At 43.9% G+C, this 24,316-nt stretch overlaps 3 protein-coding genes across 3 annotated transcripts in view; all 3 read left to right on the top strand.

The window, feature by feature from the left end:
• Positions 1-1,585: 1,585 nt before the first annotated feature.
• On the top strand, positions 1,586-8,813 carry pdk2a (pyruvate dehydrogenase kinase 2a). The gene is made up of 11 exons (XM_062378600.1): positions 1,586-1,802; positions 3,122-3,263; positions 3,778-3,849; positions 4,049-4,233; positions 4,911-5,000; positions 5,175-5,252; positions 5,583-5,659; positions 5,751-5,849; positions 6,912-7,022; positions 7,127-7,240; positions 7,598-8,813. Exons 1-11 carry the CDS (start codon positions 1,685-1,687, stop codon positions 7,739-7,741), a joined length of 1,230 nt encoding a protein of 409 aa, XP_062234584.1. The 5' UTR covers positions 1,586-1,684; the 3' UTR covers positions 7,742-8,813.
• Positions 8,814-9,691: 878 nt separating this feature from the next.
• Positions 9,692-14,177, top strand: LOC133931507 (uncharacterized). The gene is made up of 9 exons (XM_062378402.1): positions 9,692-9,792; positions 10,407-10,481; positions 10,677-10,727; positions 11,263-11,319; positions 11,450-11,492; positions 11,590-11,769; positions 11,850-12,119; positions 12,929-13,018; positions 13,547-14,177. The coding sequence occupies exons 1-9, from the start codon at positions 9,787-9,789 to the stop codon at positions 13,951-13,953; spliced, it is 1,179 nt and encodes a 392-aa protein (XP_062234386.1). The 5' UTR covers positions 9,692-9,786; the 3' UTR covers positions 13,954-14,177.
• Positions 14,178-15,144: 967 nt separating this feature from the next.
• The window catches only part of myo1d (myosin 1D), a 61,700-nt gene continuing 52,528 nt past the window's right edge, over positions 15,145-24,316 (top strand). The window contains exon 1 of the mRNA XM_062378392.1: positions 15,145-15,594. Within this exon, the coding sequence (XP_062234376.1) occupies positions 15,500-15,594 (95 nt within the window). The 5' untranslated portion in view covers positions 15,145-15,499. The remainder of the gene's footprint in view (positions 15,595-24,316) is intronic.

Raw genomic sequence — 24,316 nt, 5'->3', positions numbered from 1 at the left:
TCAGGTGGACGGCTCATATCCTGAATGCTCTGTTCGAATGAGCCCAGAGCGACTTGAGAGAAAATCCTGTCAGAGCTGAAAAGATGCAGCACAACAAACAACTGTCGTCTGGAAGCAACTGTGACTAATCCATGCTTTGTTGCTGTCTGGCAGGGAATCAGCTGATTATCTGAACTGAGTCGTGATATTTAGTTTGTTTCACTGTGATATCACCGTCGGGGGTTCGGCAGCGACAGAATGTGTAGTGAACGCCTGCTTGTTTTGCTGGTGAGGCTCGACGGGCCGGCGGCACAAAGGCATTCCCTACTGTACTGACTCAGCTTATGTAAGAGGAGATTTGACCGGGACACTCTGTTCCCTGACCGAGGCATTTCTATTGAAAACCATCGATGGCCAACTTCCTGTGGAACCGTTCACACAGGGTGAACTTCTGTCCCTCGGGAGACGAGGGAGTAAACAACTCCCACTGTTCTCGGTGCATGGGTATGAATTTATGAGCAGCTTTGAAGTTCAGCTCCAGCGTGTGCACTTTTTATAAGTGAGAGATAAATAATGAAACAATTCTTCTTTGAAACGTCTAAAACCAACTTGACTGGCTGTTTGTTCTGTATTTTGTTGACTTGTGTACTTTCAACAACGTTCAAACCCAAAGTCAAACACTCAGTTAACCACTCGTTCTTTACTTCCACTAGTTGTTTTGTGATTGTTTTGATTGAGAGACCCCTAGTGGCTGAAATGACATATCGTAGGGTTAATAATTCAATAATATGAATAAACAGCATCTGAGGGGCGATGCTGTGCACACACTTTAAAACACCCCAACCAGGTAATGAACTTTTTTATCATAATATTATTTCATAATGCTGTAATTTATTCCATGTGATGCCTAATGATCAGCGGATCTAAATAAGATAATTTTCTGATCAATATGAACTCTATATTGTTCATTATTTCCCGGATGTCTTAGGAAAAAATGCATTTTATTGCCCTCCTCTTAATTTCCTGGATTAGAATATGTTAACAGGATCAAGATGAAACAGAAAATTACAATAATAATTATATAGACAATAAGTACAAAATACAATATACTTCTTTCATTACCGATATAAAAAATATTAGATATAAGAGAAATATACATGTTGATTGCATGAGGATATATTTATTTACATGTATACGATATTGAAATACACACTCTATTATAAAATAAGCTATAATAAGTTTAACTGCAGGTATGTTGTACAAAGTTATTTGTATAAAAATAGTATTTCATAAACTGAGATGTAAATTTAGTTCTTTGTAACTTTGTGAAGTAAAGAGCTGTATAAATAAATTTTTTAGTGTATTATAATTATATTTATATTATTATTTATAACATATTAACACTATAACGTTCGTGGTGGTTGTCTGATAAGTGATCAATACATCACACTATTACACAATCATAGCTTCCTGATTGGCTGCGGCTGCACAGAGACATAATTTAACCCCGCCTCCCAGCGATCCCTACTGGCCAGCTGCGAACGTAAATAAACCCGAGCCGAGCTTTTGATTGGCTGGAGCACGCTGCGTCCCCGTCTGTCCCTCGAAGGCGCGTGCCCGTCTCCGGTCAGCTGGAGCAGTCAGTCGGTGGAACCGGGACGAGCGCGAACCAGTCCCCCCAGTGTCCCCATCTTCCTCAGCCACGATGAAGCTGGTGCGGTTCATCATGAAGAACGCGGCTCTGGCCAGTGTCCCCAAACACATCGAGCACTTCTCCAAGTTCTCCCCCTCCCCGCTCTCCATGAAGCAGTTCCTCGACTTCGGTGAGTACTGTGTCGGTCATCATGTGTCTGTGGGGATGTGATCGTGTGGCTGCAGCTCGAGTCCCAATGCATGTGTGCAGAGGACGTGAACGCATGAGCTGGGTGTGCAGCAGCAGCAGCATCATAGTGTCACTCAGCACAGAGTTGCGTCAGCTCAGCTCTGCAGCGTCTGGGCCCTGAGACGCTGCAGAGCTGAGCTGCTGCTGGAAAGATGCATCACAACAGTGAGGCAGCAGCTCTCAGGTCAGTTAGCAAAGTCATTCTGCAGAGGAATTCATCTCAAGTGAAGGTTCACGAGCAGAAACACAGATATTGTGAATGCTTTAAACACCATGCAAATATCCATTTAAAAATAATATAATGGTTATTATTTGGGCTGCAGCCATTTGTAATATGTGTTTTGTGAAAAACTAATGAGAGTTAATTTAAAGTTTGGTAAAGAATGGTGAAACCGTCCATCACTTCCCCAGCTGACCACTTCAAACTGCTTGTTAAGTCCATTTTAAAGTATACAAGTTAAACTACATCAATGCTGATTCAAGAATGTGTCACTTCTACGAATGCTGTGTCTTAATCTCCAGACTGACATGTGCTATTTACAGTTCACAAGTGTCCTCACACTGTGCAGTGGGACACGTGTTCCACTGTGAGTACCTGTATGGCGAGTTTGAAATGTCTCCCACCCTCGTCTGTCCCCGTCCTGGCTACACGGCCGAAACAGGGACGTGTTTTCAAATGTGTTTCCACGTCTCCTCAAATAGGGACATAACATATATTTGTATATAAGTGTAGCAGGCAGCAGGTTTTAAGGGAGACAGACAATCAGTGCGAGCAGTGTTTTGATTTGTGACATCACTTCCTACTGAGAGATTGGGAAACGTTATCCGGCCTCGTTTTAGTTTGAAAACTCCACGGCTGCAGTTTAGACTTTTGGAAAAGATGCTCACTTCCTGATTGGGACTCAGGGCCCAGTCACACTTTGGGTCAATGGGAACTGGGTCAAAGTTCACCAAAGATGGACTCGACTGGGAACCAGCTTGCCCACAGGAAGTGAATGGTTTATTCGGCCCCCCTTCAGATGAAACTGGTCAGTGAGGACTGAGGCTCAGGGTCCGACAGAGTAATAGAGCGTCAACTGTTCATCATCGTTATCATTGATCACGTGACTCTGATCAGATCTAAATTAACATGTATACAAAAAAAAGATCTCTTCACAGTTTCCCACAACCCAGATACCTGGATTCTCCTCTGCCAATCAGCTAATCAATAGATACTGATCAGCTGTGTGTGTGTGTGTGTGTGTGTGTGTGTTGTCTCAGGTTCAATCAACGCCTGTGAGAAGACGTCCTTCGTCTTCCTGAGACAGGAGCTTCCTGTGCGACTCTCCAACATCATGAAGGAAATCAACCTCCTGCCCGACAAACTTCTCACAACCTCGTCGGTGCAGACGGTTCAGAGCTGGTGAGTCACGGGTTTGATTTATCTGACTTATGAATAAGAAAAACAAAACCATATCAGGGCCTAGATCCAGATCCAGATCCAGAACCAGAACCCCTTTTGGCTGCAGAGTCAACAGCTGCCGACTTGTCTATCACGCTGGAATGAGGCCGTTTTATTTTCCCACTGTGTGATCATCGTGCTCTGAATTACAACGGCAGCCTCTGACCGAGTTGGACGACTCCTGTGTGTGTGTCTTTGTGTGTGAGAGTGAGTGTGTGTGTCTGTGTGAGTGTGAGTGTGGGGGGGTGGGGCTCTTCGCTGTGAACTTTACCCCAGTTTCTTGTCACATGTCACGTGACGTTGTTTTCAACTGTGGTTCTGTTCTACTGAGAGAAATTCACCCTGACACCAAAAAATCCACTGTTTTAATATTTTAATAACATTCCAGTTCTTTCTGTCTCACATTTACAACAAGTGTTAATGTGTGTGTGTGTGTCTGTGTGTGTGTGTGTGTGTGTTTGTTATGATTTGTCAGGTACATCCAGAGCTTAATGGAGATCCTTGACTTCCTTGACAAGAATCCTGACGACCACAAAGTCCTGGGAGAGTAAGTTTCTCATGTTTCTTATATTCCAACCTGCTGATCTGTGATCAGTTTTCATGTCTTAAAGGGACACAACAACTCAAGTGGATTTTTTTTAGCTCTGAGCTCATATCAGATTAAAGTTTTTCCACCCTCTCCCTTCGATTGGGACAGAAGAGAGTTTCCCCCGACACCTGAATGTCTTCACGTCCGCCCTCCCCAGGTTTGTGGACGCCTTGGTGACCATCAGGAACCGGCACAACGACGTGGTGCCCACCATGGCCCAGGGCATCATCGAGTACAAAGAGGCCTTCTCCCAGGACCCGGTGACCAATCAGAACATCCAGTACTTCCTGGACCGCTTCTACATGAGCCGCATCTCCATCCGCATGCTCATCAACCAGCACAGTGAGTCACTCACCCTCCAGTTTCATTATCCACTATATTGTTCCCCGGTTCCAAATAGTTAATGTGTCACCTGTGGGTTGTCACAGTGGAGATAACAGTCACTGGTTCAATCCTCTGTCTGTCAACGTGTCTTTGAGCAAGACACTGAAACCATCAAACCATCATAATCAACTTGATGTGATTGTTTTATCATAGATTTTCATTTATCTGTGACATCCTTTGATCCGGTTGCTGAACACATGAACATTTATCTGATGATAGTGAGTCGTGAGCTCGTAGACGTGTGTTGTGCTTCACAGCGACTGTTGCATGAAGGGAAACTTTGATGTGTGTAATTAACTATAGAACCAGGTTTGTCATTTCCTCCCAGGCTGATCTTTGAAAAGATGTTTCTTTCCCAATGTAGAGCAGTATCTGTTATAACTGTAGTATATAAATTATATTCAATAATATTCAGCACTTCCTATGTGAGCAGAAACGAGCCCACTGTCACATTTTAGAACATCTTACAAATTATAGACTTCATTTTACAATCACTATTATTATTGTCAACAGCCTCTCTGTGGCATCGGTGCTAAATCCTGCATCGTATTTTAAACTTGCTCTTTAAGATGTTCCATTAATTACAGATGACTCACCGCGTCCTCTTTTTAACGTGAGGTCTTTTCTCTCTGCAGCTCTTATCTTCGACGGCACCACCAACCCGGTGCACCCCAACACCATCGGCAGCATCGACCCCCTCTGCCGGGTCGAGGACGTCGTCCAGGGTAAATATGAATTATGTTTGGGTGAATTTTGAGGTGATAATTGCTTTTGTCTCTAGATTAAAGATTAAACAAGGATTAGCTCCTTTGTTTTGTATTGATTTAAGAGGATATTTCGCCTGCTCATGTTCTTTTAATGTTCTAATCCTGATTTCTGATCTCGCTGCTCTTCACCAGACGCCTTCCACAGCGCCAAGATGCTGTGTGACCAGTACTATCTCTGCTCCCCCGATCTGATACTGCAGGAGATGAACAGTAAGAGTAAACACTTACTCCCTTTTTACTGTAAATGCAAATATTCCCTGGTGCAGAAGTCCACTGTGAGGTTTTTTAGATGACGGAGCGACGCCCTCTGTGTGCACATGCAGAGTAAATCAGCCAGATGGGCCTGATGGGTCCTAATTATAGCTCTGAAGCTGAAGTGATCGCTCATTTGGCCCGGCTGACTGCATCAGACAATATTGACACACAGGCCCGTTCCTCTTCGTCCTCACAAAGCAGAATAATCGCCACGGATGGAAAAAGGGATAATGAATTTTTAAATGAAGTGGATGAAATGAAGGAAACGCTGCTTTGTGTCTGCAGATAAGAAGAAGAACCACTCGATCAACATCGTGTACGTGCCCTCTCACCTCTATCACATGCTGTTTGAGCTCTTCAAGGTACAAGATACAACTCTAATTCATCATGAATCGTTTTCTGACGCTGCTTTAAAATGAAACCAATCACCTGACGCGTTGGATTTCCCTGCAGAACGCTATGAGAGCCACGATCGAGACCCACGAGAGCAGCAACAACCTCCCGCCCATTCAGGTCATGGTGTCTCTGGGAGGAGAGGACATGTCAATCAAGGTGGGTGGTGAATTACCACACAGCTGCTGGAAGTGGACGAGCAGCGTTGTGGCTGTTTTTGGTGCATTAGGATTTTTCAGGGAGCCTCAAACATACATCACAAACATCCCTGGAAGGAACCGAGCAGCAATGAGACCCTTTAGGTCTAGAGCCTCGATTTAACAAGTGGACAAACATCAGGGGCCTGTTCTCTATCTGAGTCTGTACAGCTGCTGTCTGTGTTTGTCTCCTCCCGTAATGTCCACACACTAAAAGCAGATCTAAACCCGTCTGCAGGAGGGAAGGTGGAAGGTGTGGGTGTGTTTTTATAGTCCATGGACAACTGTAACCATAACACGCTTTCACTCAGGTTAATATTCTACAGTGACTTCGCTGCACAGGTGTCAGATCAGTTGAGTCTTCTTTGTTTACGAGGCACCGCCCCTTTTTCTCACTGGCTCCCAAATCGTTTTCTCTAAACCTGTTATGCAACGACTTCACCCTCGATCAGGCAGCGTGACGCCTGGCGAGCAAATCTACTGAGCTCTGATCAGATTAGCTGCACGAGCCGTGAACCATCACATTCACAGAGCCTCAGTTATAATGCTCGTGTGTGACCACAACAACACAAACAGACTGAAGGAAGTGACTTATCACCAACAGGCCACTGAATGTCTCCAGGTGTTTCAGGGTCGGGTTGGGTTTCAACATCTCTGGGTCTTTCCGGGTTCAGGCCGGGACACATTCTGACCCCTTAAAGAACTCTAGTGTAGGGGAGGCTTGTGGCATTTTGGCAAGATCATAGTAATCTAACCGGTCCTTATAAACTGAGCTCAGGTGCACATGCCCAGACGGCAGCACACACAACACAGGGAAAGGAAACGTAAACAGTTCCAGAACCAGGAAGTGTCCAAAACTAAAAAGTCATAATCCTCCTGAGGATATGTCGCTCTATGTCTGCTGCAGATCGTGAGCGTCCATAAGAAATCCAGATGTTTGTGACACTCTGCTGACGTCACCGACACGTTCTCATCCTCACCTGTCTCCCTGTCTCTCTGTCTCTACTTGTGTCCCTGTCTGTAGGTGAGTGACAAGGGGGGCGGAGTCCCATTTCGTAGGATCGAGAACCTCTTCAGCTACATGTACTCCACCGCTCCCGCTCCACAGATAGGAGAGTACACGCGGCCTCCACTGGTGAGTACAGACACAAGTGAATTCATTACCTCGTCAAACTCTTGGATTCACTGAAACACAGATGTAAACCCTCCTTAACCCACGATCCGCCCGCTCTGTTGCAGGCTGGCTTCGGCTACGGCCTGCCCATCTCTCGACTCTACGCCAAGTACTTCCAGGGGGACCTGCAGCTCTACTCCATGGAGGGCCACGGCACAGACGCTGTCATCTACCTGAAGGTGAGCCACACATGGGGACGGTGCGTGAAGCTGGGACAGGACACCAGGAGTAAGAAAGTCTGCAGCAGAGAGCAGGGAGAGGAAATGGGCCCGAGATGTTAAATATTGACCAGGTCATTATATATATATATATATATATTCCTATATACTAATTATTGTCAAAATAATGTCATAAAATACAAATTTGCCTTGTAAATCCAGGATCTGCACATTTATCCAGATCTGCTCCAAAATTCAATGTGTTCTTCTTGCCGTCGTGTCCCAGCGTCCTCAAAATGGAATGGAAATCTGTTCAGTAGTTCTTTAGTCCTTTAGTTGTTTTTGTGTAATCTGACACAAACTTTCTTCTCGCTCCAGGCGCTGTCCACAGACTCCATCGAGAGGCTGCCTGTGTACAACAAAACCGCTCTGAAGAACTACAAGGTGAGCCAGGAGGCGGACGACTGGTGCATCCCCAGCAAGGAGCCCCTGGACCTGAGCAACTACAAAGTGGCCAAGTGAAAGTGTCCCGCTGCTGCAAGAGAGTCTCCACAGTCTCATGTCATCGCTCTGCTGAGCCAGGAGGGGGCGCTCTGGTTTTTTAGCCTGTAGCTCGTTCTCGTTGTTTTCAGTCTGTGTCGTTCTGCTGCTTCTTCATGAGAAAATAGACAAATAGGAAACAGATACTAACACTCGTCACCACTGAGACTTTGGAGGTGCAGCTCCGATGTTGTTTTTATGCATCAGCAGTGTTTGTGTGTGTGTGTTTTGTGTGTGTGTGTTTGTGGCAGTGGCAGCACCCAGCATGCAATGGGAGTAAAGAACGGTGTGACTTCCTGTCTTCTTCACGTCACCGAGGCCTTAGAGTAGCAAACTCACCCAAAGGCTCCTTCATCGGAACAACTTGAACTATTGAAACGAATCCCTCTTGTTGCACGTTGGTGAGATTCCAGTACTGTGATACTGGGAAGTGTAGATCTGAACAAAATGAGCTTTAGTGATTCCCATGATTTTCTTCCCTCTTGAGTCCAGAGCTCATTCTTTCAGTTTGAGAACAGGACTTATTGATTTCACGTTTAGATTCTCTAACTCTAAATAAGAGGACAGAAGAAACCCAGAGATTTTTGTGTGGACGTTTGTTCGCCCTTGTGATTTTTTCATTTCTTTAAAACCATTGAAACCAGTGTTCCCACTAAGAGATAAGATACAGAGTTATCTTAGTATCTGTTCTTTTCTTTTTCTCCCGGACCAGGATGAATGTAATTAGTCTTCCGTGCATTAATTAGTATTAATTATTATATAATAGCAGCTGCAGCAGTGAAGGGCCCAGGTTCTCTCTGCGTCTGAGCTGATTCCACTTCAGGCTGTTGAACCACAGGAGGTTGGAGTCGGATGGAGACAAGTCCGTCTCTGAGGGTTTGAGACACTGGGCCGTACGAGGACAAGGTGCTGTGGGTCCACATGTGTTTTCCTTTTGTATTATATTTATCTTAATCATACAGTATGTGAAAGGTTATTTTTATAGCTGCACATTTGTGACTGAAACGATTGTAAATACTGTAAATACAAACAATAAAAAAAGTTCAGAACAACATTTCTCCTTGCAGTGTGTTACGACAGGAGAAGGGATGAAAGTGACCTGAGGGGGGCGCTACATCCAACCTCACGTGAACTTCCATCTTTTCTTTTAGTATCTAAGATTTTTAAAACACAGATTGTGAATTAAGATGGACGACGTGACTGCTCCTCAAAAGTGAAGCCAACGCACATGGTTCGCCCCCTGGTGGTTGGCTGCAGTACAGCTCATAGATGACTTGTTATTTGAAGATATAATAAACAGTAGGCCGAGCTTGTGACCCAGAAAAATTGCGAATACATCCTCTGCTCGTTTTGGCGCAGTATGACATCATCAGTGAAAGATGGCCACCTCCGTACCTGAGATACTTCGGCTTCATTTCCAGACAGAGGGAGGAAGTGGAGACACAGTCTATAGTTAGTCGAGATATGTTAAAGGTGGATTTGTTGTGTTCCTCCAGTTTAATTAAGAGTAAATGTTACATGCATCACCAACGCTGTCAGAATGTAGAACTACTATTAATTATATCGATGGGATTCCCTCTGCGCCTGTATAACTTTGATGTTTACGTCCTCATATGAAAGTTTCTTTTCACACTCGTGAAGTAGCTGCACAAATGAAAAGTTTCACCGCTGACCAAACAAACTGCAAAACTGTCGACAACCCGTTAATTTTATCCGTCTGCGTCAGCGAGTCGTCTTGAGAAAGTCACACTCGGCCCGAGCGGGAGCGCTGGCGTCAAACTGAAGTTTGTAGTTTCCTCTTTTTATTGGTGCATCGCTGCGTCGCCTACTTAAGGTCAAGGTCGAGCCGCGGCACAGTTTCTTATCGCGCCGACATGAAGAGGTAAGAGTTAAACGAGTGAATTTATTTATTATCTGCTGAAGTGTTTGGAAAAGATATTTGAAATGTTAAGATTTGCTTTTCTTTCAGTTCACACGTGTCCTCGTTCTGAACTTGTTATCACACACGAGCTGGTGATCACATAGACATGAAGGTACATTTACTTCTATTACATCATCTCAGCACCACATGAATTACTGGTATTTGTTTAATGTATCAAAAAATTGAAAATGCATCATAACTGTCGTTTTAAATAAGAATAGTCATGCAATTGTCTACATTAAGTAAGATTTTTGAAAAATGATAAACACAAATGCACAAAATGCTTATTGTTGAGAATAATAAATAAAAATCGTATTTAGTTGTATCCTAGAAATAATATTTTACATTATTTTACACAACTTACACAACTTTTAAGTTCATAACTGTTGTTTTGATATAAATTCACTGAATTCCCAGAACAAACACAACTGAGTTAACGATCCAGAAGAATTCAATCCATTCATTATTCAGGATTCCTTTATATTCTCATTTTACTTTACTAGTTCATAGATAATACATGTAGATATTATATCTGTGTATTATTATTTTTGCTGAAATAATTCAAACCTCATTTCAAAAAATTGTTATAATAATAATAATAAAATCAGAAGTTAACTGGACATAAATGCAATGTTTCTTTAAGAAGACAATTAAACACAGAAGTGTCATTTGTATGAGCAACCGTGTAATTGTCGTCTCACATTGTGTTACTGCTGTCGTCCCCAGATGGTTGCGTTGGCCGTGGCTGTGTTTGTAACCTTGTCGTCTTGTGCACTCGGCTGCTCGGGGAACATGAATTCTGTGAGTGTGATCTTTGTTCCCTGACGCTGCAGAAGCTAAAACACAGATACAACATAACAATTCATCCATTATGCAACAAAACCTCCTGGTTTGGTGCAGACACACAACTGTGCCGAGCTTCAGCTTCAGAGACAGAAGAGAACATTTCACCGTGTTAACACCAATCAACTTTTTATTCTTCTGTTTGTTTTCCAGACTGAGCTGAAGCTTCAGAGCTTGAAGCTTCAACCTGCTGCTGTTTTCAAGGTGAAATGATGATTCTTTTTTTTAATGGTTTGTTGAGACAAAGCAAAGACATCTGACGGCTGCATCGTGGACGTGTGATGGAATTTGTTCATTGTCTTCTGACAGTTATGTTTTTTAATTTACTAGAAATGTACCAAACAATAATAAAACATACAATGAAGAGACTGTGAATGGAAAGAGCAACAACGTTATCACACATCTCCAACTATGTGAAGATCAGAGACGCTGCCCAAATAAACTAAAATAAATAAAAACAATAAATTAAATATTAATTTTAAATATTAATGTTATCTCCCTAATCTATGGTTTGTACTTAGTTCCAAACTCTTCTCTGCAAAGACTGGCTCTAGATTTTAAGATTTTTAAACTAAAATTTAACAGAATTAACCATTAAAATACATATTTTTCAGCGTTGCCTCTGTTTTGAACCTGAGTTGAAACATCTGAATGACCTCTAATCAACCTCATGTATTATTAATTTGATATTAATGTGAATCTGTGGTTAAACGACTGTTTCCTGTGCTGTTCACTGCAGCAGATGAAGAATCCACAGTGTGAACAAACCTCACTTCAGCAGGACGCTCTGACGCAGGTGATCAATCTAATATATAATCTATAACCTATAACCTATAATCTATAATCTATAATCTATAATCTAATCTTCCCTCCACATGTATCTGTTCTGTGCATCAGCTCCTGAATGTCTTTATTCTCATTCCCAGGTGAACATGAAGAGCCTGAAGAAAAAGACTCAGAGCGTCTTCGGTCAGTCAATAAAAAACAACATTCTTGACCCTAAAATATACAATATTTATTCCTCATTCTCTTTTTTAATCTGTCTCAATAAAAATGTCATCTGCAGGAACAACCCTTCTTACTTACGGCACGAGTGATGAGGAGGAGTACGACCTGCGTTTGTCTGAGGAAGACTCCAGGAAGAAGAAAAACCCCTGCTTCCACTACACCGTCCTGGACCAGGCCTGGCGCGCCACCAACTCCACAGGCAAGCTGAAGATGTGCGACCGCAACGCCAAATGGAAAGGTGACTCCATCTCCTGTGCAAAAACATATTTCCTTGAGCCATAAAGACACACATTCTGATCCTTCTGATTTTCCTCACAGGCTGGTACCGCCTCTTCTACAAGGGGAAGAGCATCCAGATGCCCGAGCGCTGCGTCCCCGTGAACAAGTGCAGCACCCACGCCCCGCTGTGGCTGGCCGGGCCTCACCCGACCCGGAGGGCCGGCATCGTCACCCGACAGGTCTGCGGCCACTGGAAGAAGAAATGCTGCGCTTTCAAATCCACCCCCATCCAGGTCAAGAGGTGTCGGGGCAACTACTACGTGTACAAGTTCACCAAGCCGTCGTCCTGTGACCTGGCGTACTGTGCGGGTACGTGACACCGGCACGTTGGTGGAGGGAAATCTGGTTAATGAGTCTGACATCAGGGGTCCTCAAGGGGAGGACACTAAACTAGAGGAAGTAAAGACAACCACAATGAAAACACTTTAACCTCGTGCAACTGTTCTCATATGGAGGACCATACATGACTTAAGTATAGATAAATAAATGTATAAATAAATGTGGAAATAAAAAAATAAAAAGTAAATAAATGTGGAAATATATTTAAGAAATTGATTTATCCATTTCTGTATTTATTTCTGTATTTATTTATTTACTTCCTTTTTTATTTATTCATTTATTTATTTCTGTATTTATTTATTTATACTTAAGTCATGTTTGGTCCTCCATATTCTCATGCATAAGGAAACTTTGACGATAAATGACAGTTACCCACATTTTCTATTCAGATACATATAAATGTGCTCATTATGCAAAGACACTATTGAAACATAAACAATATTGACATGAAACATTGAAGAAGTTCTCCAGATGTCAGGTTTTCTGATTTGAGACCAGCTGGTGTGTTTTGTGAATGTCTGACTGATTCAATTCATCCACACGTTTGTCAAGGTCAACTGATCATTTCTTGACTTTCACTCCTCTTCAGCCTCTGGATTAAACCCAAACTGATAATCTTATGTCCCTGAATTACATAATAATATTAATATTAATAGATTTGCCTGAAGAAATCTGAACTCTTGGATCTTAAAGCTTGTGTCACAGTTTGTCCTTTTGCAGGTCCTTTTTTTCCACAGTTGGTTTCTGAGGTGTGAACAATGTTGTGTGTCTGTTCTCAGATATCAACACACTGGTGTGTGCGCGCTGCAGAAAAAACCAGTCCTGTGTGAGCCGAGACAAGATCAACTGGAAGTGTAAGACAAAGAAAGGTGAGATACTGACAACATTCAAACAATGATCTAACTTTAAAGGAATGTTTTAAAATGTTTAAAGAAATGTGGGATTATTGCAGAGAGTTAGATGAGATATTGTTTTTTTCTATTCAATTAGATCAGGTTTTACAAGTTTATGCATGGATTCAACATTTCTCTTGTTAAACTATTTGTAACTTTGTGTATGCTTGTGCTATAATAACAATCATAATCATTATCATAATAATAAAGCAATAGATTAATGTGTCTGTGGCTTCAGTACTGACAGATCCCTTAAATCCATTGAATCTCTACCAAACCTCACACACTCCTAGACAGCATGCCTGATCTGTTTCATTAAGTTTCATGAATTGTTCTCTGAGAATTTGTTACAGAAAGTGACAAACAAAAACATAAAAAAACAGATTATTTTTGTGGAGAAAACTCCCAGGTTGTGTGTTTTTGTAAAATCCTGCTGACAAACAAACAAGAATAAACAAAGAAACACACAAAACCAGGAGATAATGGAATCTCTCCATGTTTCAGTGCTCAGCAGAAAGATCCACTTCTTCGCCTCCTTCCCGGGTCAACTCTCCGGCAAGGTGAACCGGATCAAGTACAGCAAGGTGCTGGTGAACGTGGGCCGGGCCTTCAGCAGCCGAACCGGGGTGTTCAGGGCTCCGGTCAACGGGATCTACCAGTTCTTCTTCTCCACTCAAACCGCCAACGCCGGCCAGAAGACGGACCTGTGGCTCGTGGTGAACGGCTACTGGGTGGCCGTGTCCCACACACAGGTCACCCGGCCCTCGTCCGTGGGCAGCCTGGCCACGTACATGAGCTTCCTGCGCCGGGGGGCTCGTGTGTACGTCACACACAACTGTGGGAAGTCGTGGGCCAACGCGGCCTCCATGACCATCACCTTCGGAGGCTCCATGCTCGTACAGTTAAAATGAAGTGTTGACGAGGGGTTTAAAGTGTGTTGTTTTGTGATGTGGAAGGGGGATTTGTGTTTCAGTAAATATACAGAAAGTGTAAAAAGACCAAGTTTACACTCTCAATTTCTATTTGTCTTATATGCAATTAAATTGGTGCTTTTTTGTGTCAGAGCTAAATACTGACATAAACGTGTTTCTAATTTAATGCTTGAATATACGTTTTTAAATAAAACAAAACATAAATAAAAGTTTGTTGTTCATATTTATTCAATAATATTGGGTAATGTGCATTTACTTAAACATGTCTACTATATTTCTGATGTTCTCACTGCAGTAATGTGATTAAAATGTCATGTCAACTACAAGGGTCCCAACATTAGGCAGCTAATCTAACTGTTTCATCTCAGCGCAGTTAAATATATAATCTAACTATGCTACAAATCATTTTAATTCTATCTGCCACAATTATGAAACAATATTTGAAAAGAAAACTACTCTGGAACATGGACACAAGTTGCATGAGTAAGAAAAGTTGATATAAGAGAAAACTTAAAGATGATTAATGTGTATTTTTTAGAGCTGTAGGTGTATAGTTGTACAGTATATAACATATGGTCATTCTTTTTAATTTGGACTCTTTAACCACTTTTAAATTTTAATCTAGTTATTCATTATTACTTATATATTTGAAATGTTCTTAACTACTCTCCTTTAGATTGTGGTATTAAATACTTCAGTGTACAGCGTTAAACTGTTACGTCATTGTTCGGATCTTTCTAAGTTGTGTACACTAGGTGGCGCTGTAACACTGGAGTAAACCTGCAGGTGTGTTGTTGATGTTCTGAGTTTTAAACTCTTCACACAGCTCGAGCTGCTCCTAGCAACCGATTAAAGTCAGATTTAATAACATTTGTAACATCTGGAATTTCTTTATTTATTACTTTATTATTAATATTTTCCTTTTATGGTCACAGCTACATCAGGGACGTTTTCCTGTTTTTGTCCTGTGACTGATTGAAAGCGTGTGAACAGTGAGTCAGAGGCTGATCCCAGATGTTTGATTGACACCCGGTCAGCTGGGATACAGATGTTTGACTGACACTCGGGGGTTTGTTTGATAGGCACCTCTGCACGGAGCCGGGGGGGCGGGCACTGCACGGGGAGGCCGCCCTCCTATTGGCTGGCTCCACAGGAGCCAGAACTCCAGGAAAACGCAGCAGCAGGCGCGCGATGGAGCGGGGCGCGTGAAGACGGAACTGCGCGTGGGCATGAGGAGTTCCTCTGAAGAGAAGAGAAGAAGAAGAAGAAGAAGAAGAACCAGCTCGTGGACACATGTTGTTGTTGTTGTTTTATAACAACCGTTAAACCGCTAAACATGAGTGAGAGGACAGTTTGACTTTTTGACGCACGGATGGACACGCGCACGGCGGTGCTCGCTGCTCGCTGAAGCCGCCGGTGTCCCCTCTGCTGTCGGCACTTCAAAGCAACCCGGTGCATTACGTCACTTCTCTTTTGATCTTTCCTCGGACGTCCCGCGGGCGTCAGTGAGAGTCCAGGTGGAAACATGGCCGAGCACGAGAGCCTGGAGTTCGGGAAGGCGGACTTCGTGCTGCTGGACAACGTGTCCATGGAGGAGTTCATGGGGAACCTGAAACTCAGGTGAGTCCAAGCAGGTGGAGGAGGTGGAGGCAGCTCCGAGGAGACAGGGAGCGACCTCACTGCTTCGTGTCGGCCGGAAATGTGATTCCGAAAGCGGCATGGGCGTCAACAGGTGCCTGGAGCTCATTGAACCAGAGAGCCAGGGAGCAGCCTCTTCAAGGTCCAGAGCTGAAGTACTGAAGAGTGTTCAGACCCAATCTAACAGTATCTAATCACTTTCATCTGTGTACTAATACCACACACAGAGAGAGTCCTACACACAGAGATATGATATTTATACGTTGTGCAGACACAGTGAGGAGATATAGAAACAATCCAAGGGGAAGATTTATTTTCCATTTCGAGAAAAGGTCCTGAGGTTCTCAGAGGATTTCAGACCTCAAACCAAATCTGCCCTTTTACAGAAAGATCTCCAGCAACATTTAGGAAATGTTTAAACATTGTTTATGATTAACACTTTATTTGTTTTTGAAAAGATAACAACCACAATGAGCAACTGTAAAACAATATCAAATAAAAAGGATCATATCAGTTTATATCTGTGATTATTATGACAAATCTCTCATTATTAAGTTTAGTGACAAGTTTATTCTGATGAAGAGTTAATGAAAAATACTTTTATACATTCTATTAATCTGAGCTGGATCTATATCTCCTCAGTTTATTTGCACAGTTTATCAGCGTCACACATATTAATGGACTTCTGTTATATAACTATATGGCAGTGATTATTGTTTTATGACCCAGCCCTGACATCTGGCTGACATCTTCACTGACCAAGTGGACTTTCTTCATATCTTATTATGAAGTAATAAGATATGTCTGTTAAACTTTATTCTCTAAATGCAGAATGAAGCTAATCTCCCTCCTCTGGTGTTTCTCTTACGTTGGACTCTCCAGATGTTGTGTCCTCACCTGAGTTTGTCTCCCACGTGTGAAAACTTGTGTGTAAGACGCAGACACAATGACCCATTTGTATGAAAAGTCGTCTTGAGTCACGGTGTGTGTGGCCTTTAAATAGCGTCGGCTCCTCCTGGTGCCTCCTTCTCTCGATCAAACCGGTATTTCTCTGTGAAACCAGCCGAGGCGGAGGAGACTCCACCCAGGCTGCCGGAGCAGAGGCTCCCGTGGACCGGCTACTATCAGCTGTGTTGTCAGTGGCTCGGTGTCAAAGCAATGATGTCAAAGCATTCTCTGTGAATGAAGAGCGCAGCGTGGGGGAGCGTTACGTTTCACATGGGCCTAGAATCAGCTTCCTCCACCCCCCCCCCCCCCCCCCTCTCTCCTCACCACTGCCATCTGTGATGAAAGTGCAAGCTGATCCCTGACGGCAGTTTTGCAGCAGTTACCCAGCCAGCGTGTCGGCTGTACACGGTTTAGTTCAGGTGTCAGATCATCGGTGCAGGGTTCTGAAGGAGACGACAGCAGTTAATTGAAACGTGATTGAAGAACCTGATAGCTTCCTCGTTAACAGCTCGTTAACGACAGAACAGGCAGCAATTCTTTCAACCTATGTTTTGTTGACTTGTGTTGTCACGCTACACAAAATGTCTCCAGCAACTTTCAAACCCAGAGAAATCCCCAGTTTTATTCAAGGCAACACAACATTTTGGGGCCCATCCTGATATTAAGTAGTAAAATAATTCTGATACAGATATAACAGCTGATAAATGAACTTTAAAAGCATGTTTTTATGATTTCTCAGTCATTCCTGTTCCAGTGGTTGATGCATTACATTTCCAAATCCCAGCCCTGCTCACTGGTTTACGCCGTCTGCCAGTATAATGACTTGTAGAATAAATATTTTGAGGATTTTAAATATGCTGGTTGGACGTTTTTTCCTCCTGCTGCCTGGTTTCCCTTCTAAGGCGAAGCAGAGCGACTCCTGGTCCCGCCCTCGGGCTGGTGAGGCAGTGTTTGTACTCCAGGGCTCGTTAAGCAGGCGTTATGGGGATTTCACTCACTTTATGTTTCCATCTAATTAATTGTGGAGATTTGCTGCTTTTCCTTTGGCTCATGTGAAACTAAGCTGAGCCTTTTTCTTTAATGTCTCAAAGACTAAACCATTAATTAAACCCATTTTATTGTTTGTGTGCTGGACGTTTTGTGTGTATTTGTACATTTTTCATTGTGTGAACAGGAGCTTCAGTAGTCGACGGCATCAGTCCCCCCCCCCCCGACTCGGTTTCTTTCCCTCCAGCTCCACGTCTCGCTCCGGAGATGGCGTGCACAGATTGTTATTTGTAAAGGGTGAGGACCGCTTCCTTTCGGCTCCTGGAGGGCGCGTGCATGCACACTTACATGCGTGTGTGTGTCTGTGTGTGAGTGTGTGTGTGTAGTTTCCTGAATGGGAGTGACCCAGTCGACGGTGGGCTGCAGAGAGCTCGAGGAATCCAAAACGTCCTGGTTCAGTTAAACCATCCGCACATCGCTCCTGGGTGTGTTTCTCACCGTGTGTGGGACTTGAACCTCACAGTTAAATTTGTCCCAATAGTTAAAAAAAAGCCTCAGATCTCGACTCGTTTAACACATTTATTTATTTTGCCGTTTTTACGAGCTCCAGAAGTGCAAACAAGGCGTTTTCAAAGACTGGCTTTTTGAGAGGTAGATTTTCCTCACGCCTCCACAACTCGTGAAAACCCCCAAATATTTTTATTTGTAGTGTGTGGGGGGGGGGGGAGCCAAACTTTGGTGTGGGGCCAACCCTTCAGTTAGTGCCTGAGTTTGGCGAGGAACCCACTGGAGTTGGCTAATGTACGGGGGGGGGGGGGGGGCTTCTTGTTTGGTTAAATGCCTGCCATGTTGCGCGCGTAGTTACGTTGCCCGGCGGCTCGCTCGCTCTCCCTCTGCCCGGTCGACCAAGCTGATATTTACTTAGTTTGACTTGAGGTTGAACTGTGGGTCCTGTTCCAGAGAGCAGCCCCCCCCCCCCGTCTCCAAATAGAGTCCTGCAGATGCCCGGGCCGTTTCTGCAGAGATGTCTGGTGGGATAAAAGCTCAAGGCAAATTCCTGTAGGGTCTTGGGAATGTTGCCTGAGTTGACCCGTCAGCAGATAAGAGTCCCGGGCCTCAGCCCACTGCACTCACGTGTGTTTATGTGGGAGAAACCGTCTGATATGTGATTAAAGATGACTCATGGCAAATGGTTTACAGATGGGGAGAGAGTTACAGTGTGAAAATATGTGTTTAAACTTTCCCTATAAAACTCCCTCGTCTATAAATAACATTTAATTGAAGCTGTCATGGATGAAAGAAGTCTGGTTCCCCCCCACAAGAGACGGGAAGTTACTTCCCCGGTAGTTTGAACCTTTTCAAAACAGAGGTAGAACATCTAGAGGAGGATTGAACCGTCTGGAGTGAAGCTCCTCTTCACAGCGTCCTGTACGTTTACAGTCTGTGTGCCAACCAGCCACGGCTCTACTGCTGCTAAATGTTTTTACAAGGCAGCGGTGGTTTTGTCTGTCCTTCAGGAATCCAGGACAAAAACATTCCTGCTAAACTGCTGCGTGTTCCCCAAATAATTATGGAAGGATTTTTAACATTCTCCTCCCGAATGGGCGTCTGATGTTCCCCGGCTGAAAGCAACAACACCAGCAGGGACGGGCTGTTTGTGGGCAGGTGAAGGAAAATGGGTCAAGAGCAACATGACGGGGTTTGAGATTCACGGGATTGGTTGTGTGTTTTAATCTCGGGGGGGGGGGGGGGGGGGATGTGTCACACAGGGACACACAAACATGAGCAGCACTAGAACTAGAATGTCCAGAATATCAAGGCCCAACTTTCCCTTTATATCCGTAGATGTCAGAAAAACAGACGGCCGGGGCTGAGGGGGGTAGAGCGGTCGTCCTCGTCGGCGGTTCAATCCCAGTCTTCTCCATTCTGCATGCCGAAGTGTCCTTGGGCAAGATGCTGAACCCAAACATAGAGACAAGTGCTGATACCCTGTAAAGCTCCGTGATTGGCAATCAAGCCACAGAGGAGAGACGTGGCGTATAAACTCTGTTGACATCTTCATCTGTGTTTTCTACGTACACAGCAACAACTCTTCATCCTCAGATGTTTGTATTCTTCTTTTTCGTTGTTGTTGTAAAACGACTGTTCAGAAAACCTCCTCCCAAACTCTGGGTTTATCAAAACATGGAAAACCACAAAACCCTCACGATACCCTCCTTGTGTTTTTCACAGCCAGAGAACATATTCTGCTAGGATCCAGAAAGCTGCCATTTGTCTGAGCGTATGAATCACTGCTATCCAAGTGATTTGACCTTTGAACCCATCAGTGGGGACTTAAAAAGGACTTTGAACAGGAAGCCTCCAATAATATGGGGCCGGCAGGAAAGCTGCCATTTCCTCTGCCTTGGCCGCTCACATTTCATTGTTTCCTGCAGCTTCTCTTCCAAACCGAGCTGGTAATCCTCCGTGCAGCAAACGGGACATAAAAGTTTCAGACTCAGAAGTAATGGTGAAGGGATTCTTATTCTCAGGTAGCACGTTAGACACGAGCGCTTTGGGTTGAAGGGACTAACAGCTCCAGCTTTGAGAGGTTACTCTGTCACTGTATCTCTGGTGTATCCCGGATAGCTCAATAAAATCAATTTTTATTTTCACGTGCTACTAAAGTACAATGGCTCCCCTGTTGCAAGTGCTCAAAGTGCAGCGGTGGTGCGGTGTAGAAAGTGACATCATCGTTGTCACTTCTCCTGCAGAATAAACAAAAGGATCAAAGTACAAGAGGGAAAGTTTGAAACCAAGGGTCAAAGGTCATACGTTAAATGTGTCCTCTGTGAGACAGAGTTCAGTGATTTAGGCTGAACTGTTGTTTTCACAGCTGAAAACCTTCTTGTCCCCACATGTGTCTGTGTCACAGCCTCATTTCTAACATTTAAGGTACAAACATAAGACACAGGAAATGTGTCTAAAACCAGGAACTCGATCTATTTGCTTTTTTCACACCTTTGTTCGTTTCTCCGCAATAAAACCAAAGTCCACAGGCAGAGCACACAGTCCTGCCCAACACGTCCTTTCCCTGCAGCACAGATACAAACAGGTGATATGAACATGCAGCAGCAGATGCCTCCAGGAATATTAAAGCAACACTTTCATGTTTTCTCAGCAACAGCGACCCCTGCAGCATCACAGGAGGATTTATTCTGTCTGGCTGGAGCCTGTTTCTTTAATTCCAACCTGCTTATTAAAGTTTATTCCCTCAGGAAGATAAATATCTATCCTCCTCTTCGTTTGTCCAGTAGCTCGTGGCCACGACGGCTGAACTCGTGGGATTAAAGGTTCTCGAGCCGAAGCAGGCGATGGTAGAATCTGCTTCTCTTTGCTTTATTTGTCGAACCTTCATGAAAACTCATTACACAAACGCTGCTCCTGTGCCTCAGCCTGACGTCCCCTGGAGATTGTGGGTAATCAAGAAGCAGGAGAGTCTCCCATGAAGCAGCTCTCAGAGAAATGCCTCGTAGACCCGCTCCCCTGAAACCCAGCAGTCCAGTCTCGCCACAAGAATTTCCATACACCCGTCTGTAATCTGAAACACATTACCATCCTTACATAAACATGGCCTGGGCTCTCGTAGCTTTATTCTCCTTAAAATAAGTTCACCAGCTCCCAGAGACGTCTCATTTGTGGACTGAGTTGGCAGGCGGGGTCGGCAGCGGGTTGGTTTCTACTCTGGGTCTTTTTTTAGTTCCCTGTGTCATAGTTTCTTTTCATTTCATCGACCCACTGTCTTTCTCCATTTGTTCCTTATATCTTTATCCCCCTGCATGATGTAATATGTGTGTTTTAAAAGCAGGTCCTGTAGATGTGTCAGGTTGTGTTTTACACTGGTTGTTATCACCACTGTTAGACCGGTGGAGAAAGAAGACAGAGAGGCAGATCTAGGAATTTTCTAAATCACTTTAATTTCTAGATGTTTATGATATTTTCAACAATTTCCTAGAAACAAATCACTTATTTTCCTTCACGGCTCCATAAACAGAGACAAAACGATTACCCGGGAAAAGAAAATTGCGGTTCTATATCTGGGTCAAGATAATATACTCTATATCAGATCACTACAATGATTTGCATACTCACAGAATATCTCAAATATTTGGTATTTCTGCTTTATTTGTATTTCTGTGGTTGTCTTGTACAATTTTTTTTTTTAAAGCAGATATTTGAAATGAGACTTCACTCTTGGTCACTGGTACAGTTTCCCCAGAGATTCTGATGTTGGGAGCCATCACGTTAAAGTAATCTGTCTCACTTTGTAAGAACCAGACGCATCGTTTGTCTGCAACATTACCTCCAGACACAACTTCCCAGCAGCCACACACACACACACGCACACACACACACCCACATACACACACAATGCATTCAGGCAGCGCTCTTATCTTGTTCGTGAACCTGAAGTTTGCATGACTGCATGTTTGGGAATCTCCTGATGATGCGAGTGACTCACACGGCCAATGTTGCGATCACAAGGGTGTGTTTCATTTTGTGTACGTTTGTGTGTCCTCGGCAGCGGTGATGTCACCCCTTGCTTCCCGTAGCGTTGCATTGTTCTCTCGTCCTCACTTTCACAGCCAGTGACTCAGGGACACGCACACCGGACTGGATTATTTACTGCCACTATCCAGTGCTCAGGTTCTCTATTTAACAACCCCCCACTCCAGTGCAGCTAAGTACTTGAGTATCTGATGGGGCTTCATACTTCAACATTTAATATAAACATATGATAAACTTATAAAATACAAAACATACAGACTTTATATAAAGATGGACAACGCGTCTCCACTTTCTCCAAATGTCCAGAAATTATGCTTCAGCTTCAGTTTCACCAATTTATGAAATACATAGATCTAAAACAAAACATGAACACTTGAACAATGTGAGTGATGAGAACCACTTACAACGAAAGAAAACTTCTTAAAGAAACATTTATTCAACGTCCAAGTCCCGGCTGCAACGCCAGGTTTATGATCTGTACTGCAGCCAGCCACCAGGGGGCGATCAAGTTGTCAGTCATCAGGGCTAAATACTTTCATCAGTATTTAGGTTAAGTTAAAGTTTACTGGTCAAAGTAAACTTTGTTAATTGTACTTTATCAGGTACTTTAATTGCACAGGTTTTCAAAGTGTAATCGAGTATTTTTACATTGTAAGTACCCCCCCCCCCCCCCACACACTCACTAGAGGGACAGGTTTCTGTCCTTTGTTCCTCCTTCCATCTGTTCAGGCCGTTGGTCTTTGTCCATCTGTGTGTTGTTGCTCCTGTCTGTCCTCCCACAGGCCTCAATACAAATCCAAGTACTTTCCTGAAATAGCACGTTGAGTAATGTCTGGTTCTTTTGGATCGGTTCCTTTCTCCCTTTTTCTTCCCCCCCCCCCTCCAACCACCCCCTCATTCTCTTTCTCTTTAGTCATCACTATTTTTTCGACTGTAGTTGTTCCATCAGTGTGTTGAATCCTGAACAGATTTCAAAAACACAACAAAACCCAACCTCTACATTTCCCTGTTTTCACCAGAACATTCTTTTGTTTACTTTTGGTGATTATAATCCTCCTCTACCTCTGAAATACCTGTCATGGTAACGGCTCAGTGTGTCTGTGTGTGTGTGTGTGTGTGTGTGTGTTTATGTGTGTGTGTGGAGGGGTGTGGTGGATGGCTGCAGTCCCAGTAAAAGAAAGGAGGGTCTGCCACCTGATCCGCAGCCTGTTTACACATGGCTCCCATTTCCCGTGAGGATCCAGCGCCGCCGGCCCCTTGAGGACATCCTGTTGTGTGAATGGGAGGAACACATGCTGCCGAGCGCGTCCTGGCCGTGGTCCGGCGAGCGTGCCGGTCGAGCTCCGGCGCCCACTTGAAGAGGGGATTGTTCTCCGCGCAGGATCCACGTGACTTCGGTTTGAATCACTTCCTGTTGCCATGAGTGTCGAGAAAAAGCCCAAATCCACAGAACACAAAATTGATAGTTGGAGCTTTTTTTATTGTGGAATCTGAACTGAATCTAAAGTCTGTGATGTCAAGCAAGTGAGAAAAGGGAGGGGGGGGGGCATCTCTATAGAGTTCAGGTGACCATCTCATGTGTTTGAATCCAGCGGTGGGTGATGGTTTGAATCCCGGGTCACAAAGCTAAAGCGTCTGGACGGAGATGGTCCCACTCGTCTTTGCACTGAAGCTGTTGCTGTAATAGTTGAGGAATTCTTTTGGGATCTTGAGTGTGAAGGTCATAAAAAAAAGTCTTTCATGAAAGTCTTACATAATCCGCCTCTGTTCAGGACCCGCTGTGCCGGGAGCAGCAGACTGACTCCTCTGAGTCGGGCAGAAGATGGGCCGGTGGGAGGGAGGATGTGTTGATGAGCTGCTGCTTCACACTGAGCGTTAAAGAGCAGCAGGAAATAAATCCCCTAACGCAGAACCCAGATGTCTGCGGACGGGAGGAGACTCGACTCTGGAATCCACGCGACCACTTTTCTTTGCTTTAAAACGCACAAATTCTGCTAAAACGGAGAACTGTGTGTAAACGCTGCTGGCTCTGAGTCAGTTTGAAAAGTTTGCGTTGTGTTTTTGTCTGGACGAGCAGAAACTGAGATGTTTGGAGACGATGGCGTAGACGCTGTCACATGACCCCATCAGGAAGCAAGTGTTTCTGACCCTGTTTGTCTTTGCTCACAGCTGCTCATTTAATTTCTGGATTTTACTTTTTCATCATCGCTGATCTCTTTCT

Source organism: Platichthys flesus, chromosome 20 (genome assembly GCF_949316205.1).
Source record: "Platichthys flesus chromosome 20, fPlaFle2.1, whole genome shotgun sequence".
NCBI classification, from domain to species: domain Eukaryota; kingdom Metazoa; phylum Chordata; class Actinopteri; order Pleuronectiformes; family Pleuronectidae; genus Platichthys; species Platichthys flesus.
The sequence above is the reverse complement of the archived record's forward strand: the minus strand, read 5'-3'. Positions and strand labels throughout refer to the sequence as shown.

Excerpts from the sequence above, each read along its gene's own strand:
- pdk2a (XM_062378600.1), top strand. The coding sequence starts at position 1,685 with ATGAAGCTGGTGCGGTTCATCATGAAGAACGCGGCTCTGGCCAGTGTC. Across the intron at positions 4,234-4,910 it reads CATGCTCATCAACCAGCACA|CTCTTATCTTCGACGGCACC; the intron begins GTGAGTCACTCA and ends TTCTCTCTGCAG. Across the intron at positions 5,001-5,174 it reads GGTCGAGGACGTCGTCCAGG|ACGCCTTCCACAGCGCCAAG; the intron begins GTAAATATGAAT and ends GCTCTTCACCAG.
- LOC133931507 (XM_062378402.1), top strand. Across the intron at positions 10,482-10,676 it reads GCTCGGGGAACATGAATTCT|ACTGAGCTGAAGCTTCAGAG; the intron begins GTGAGTGTGATC and ends TTTGTTTTCCAG. Across the intron at positions 11,493-11,589 it reads AAAGACTCAGAGCGTCTTCG|GAACAACCCTTCTTACTTAC; the intron begins GTCAGTCAATAA and ends TGTCATCTGCAG.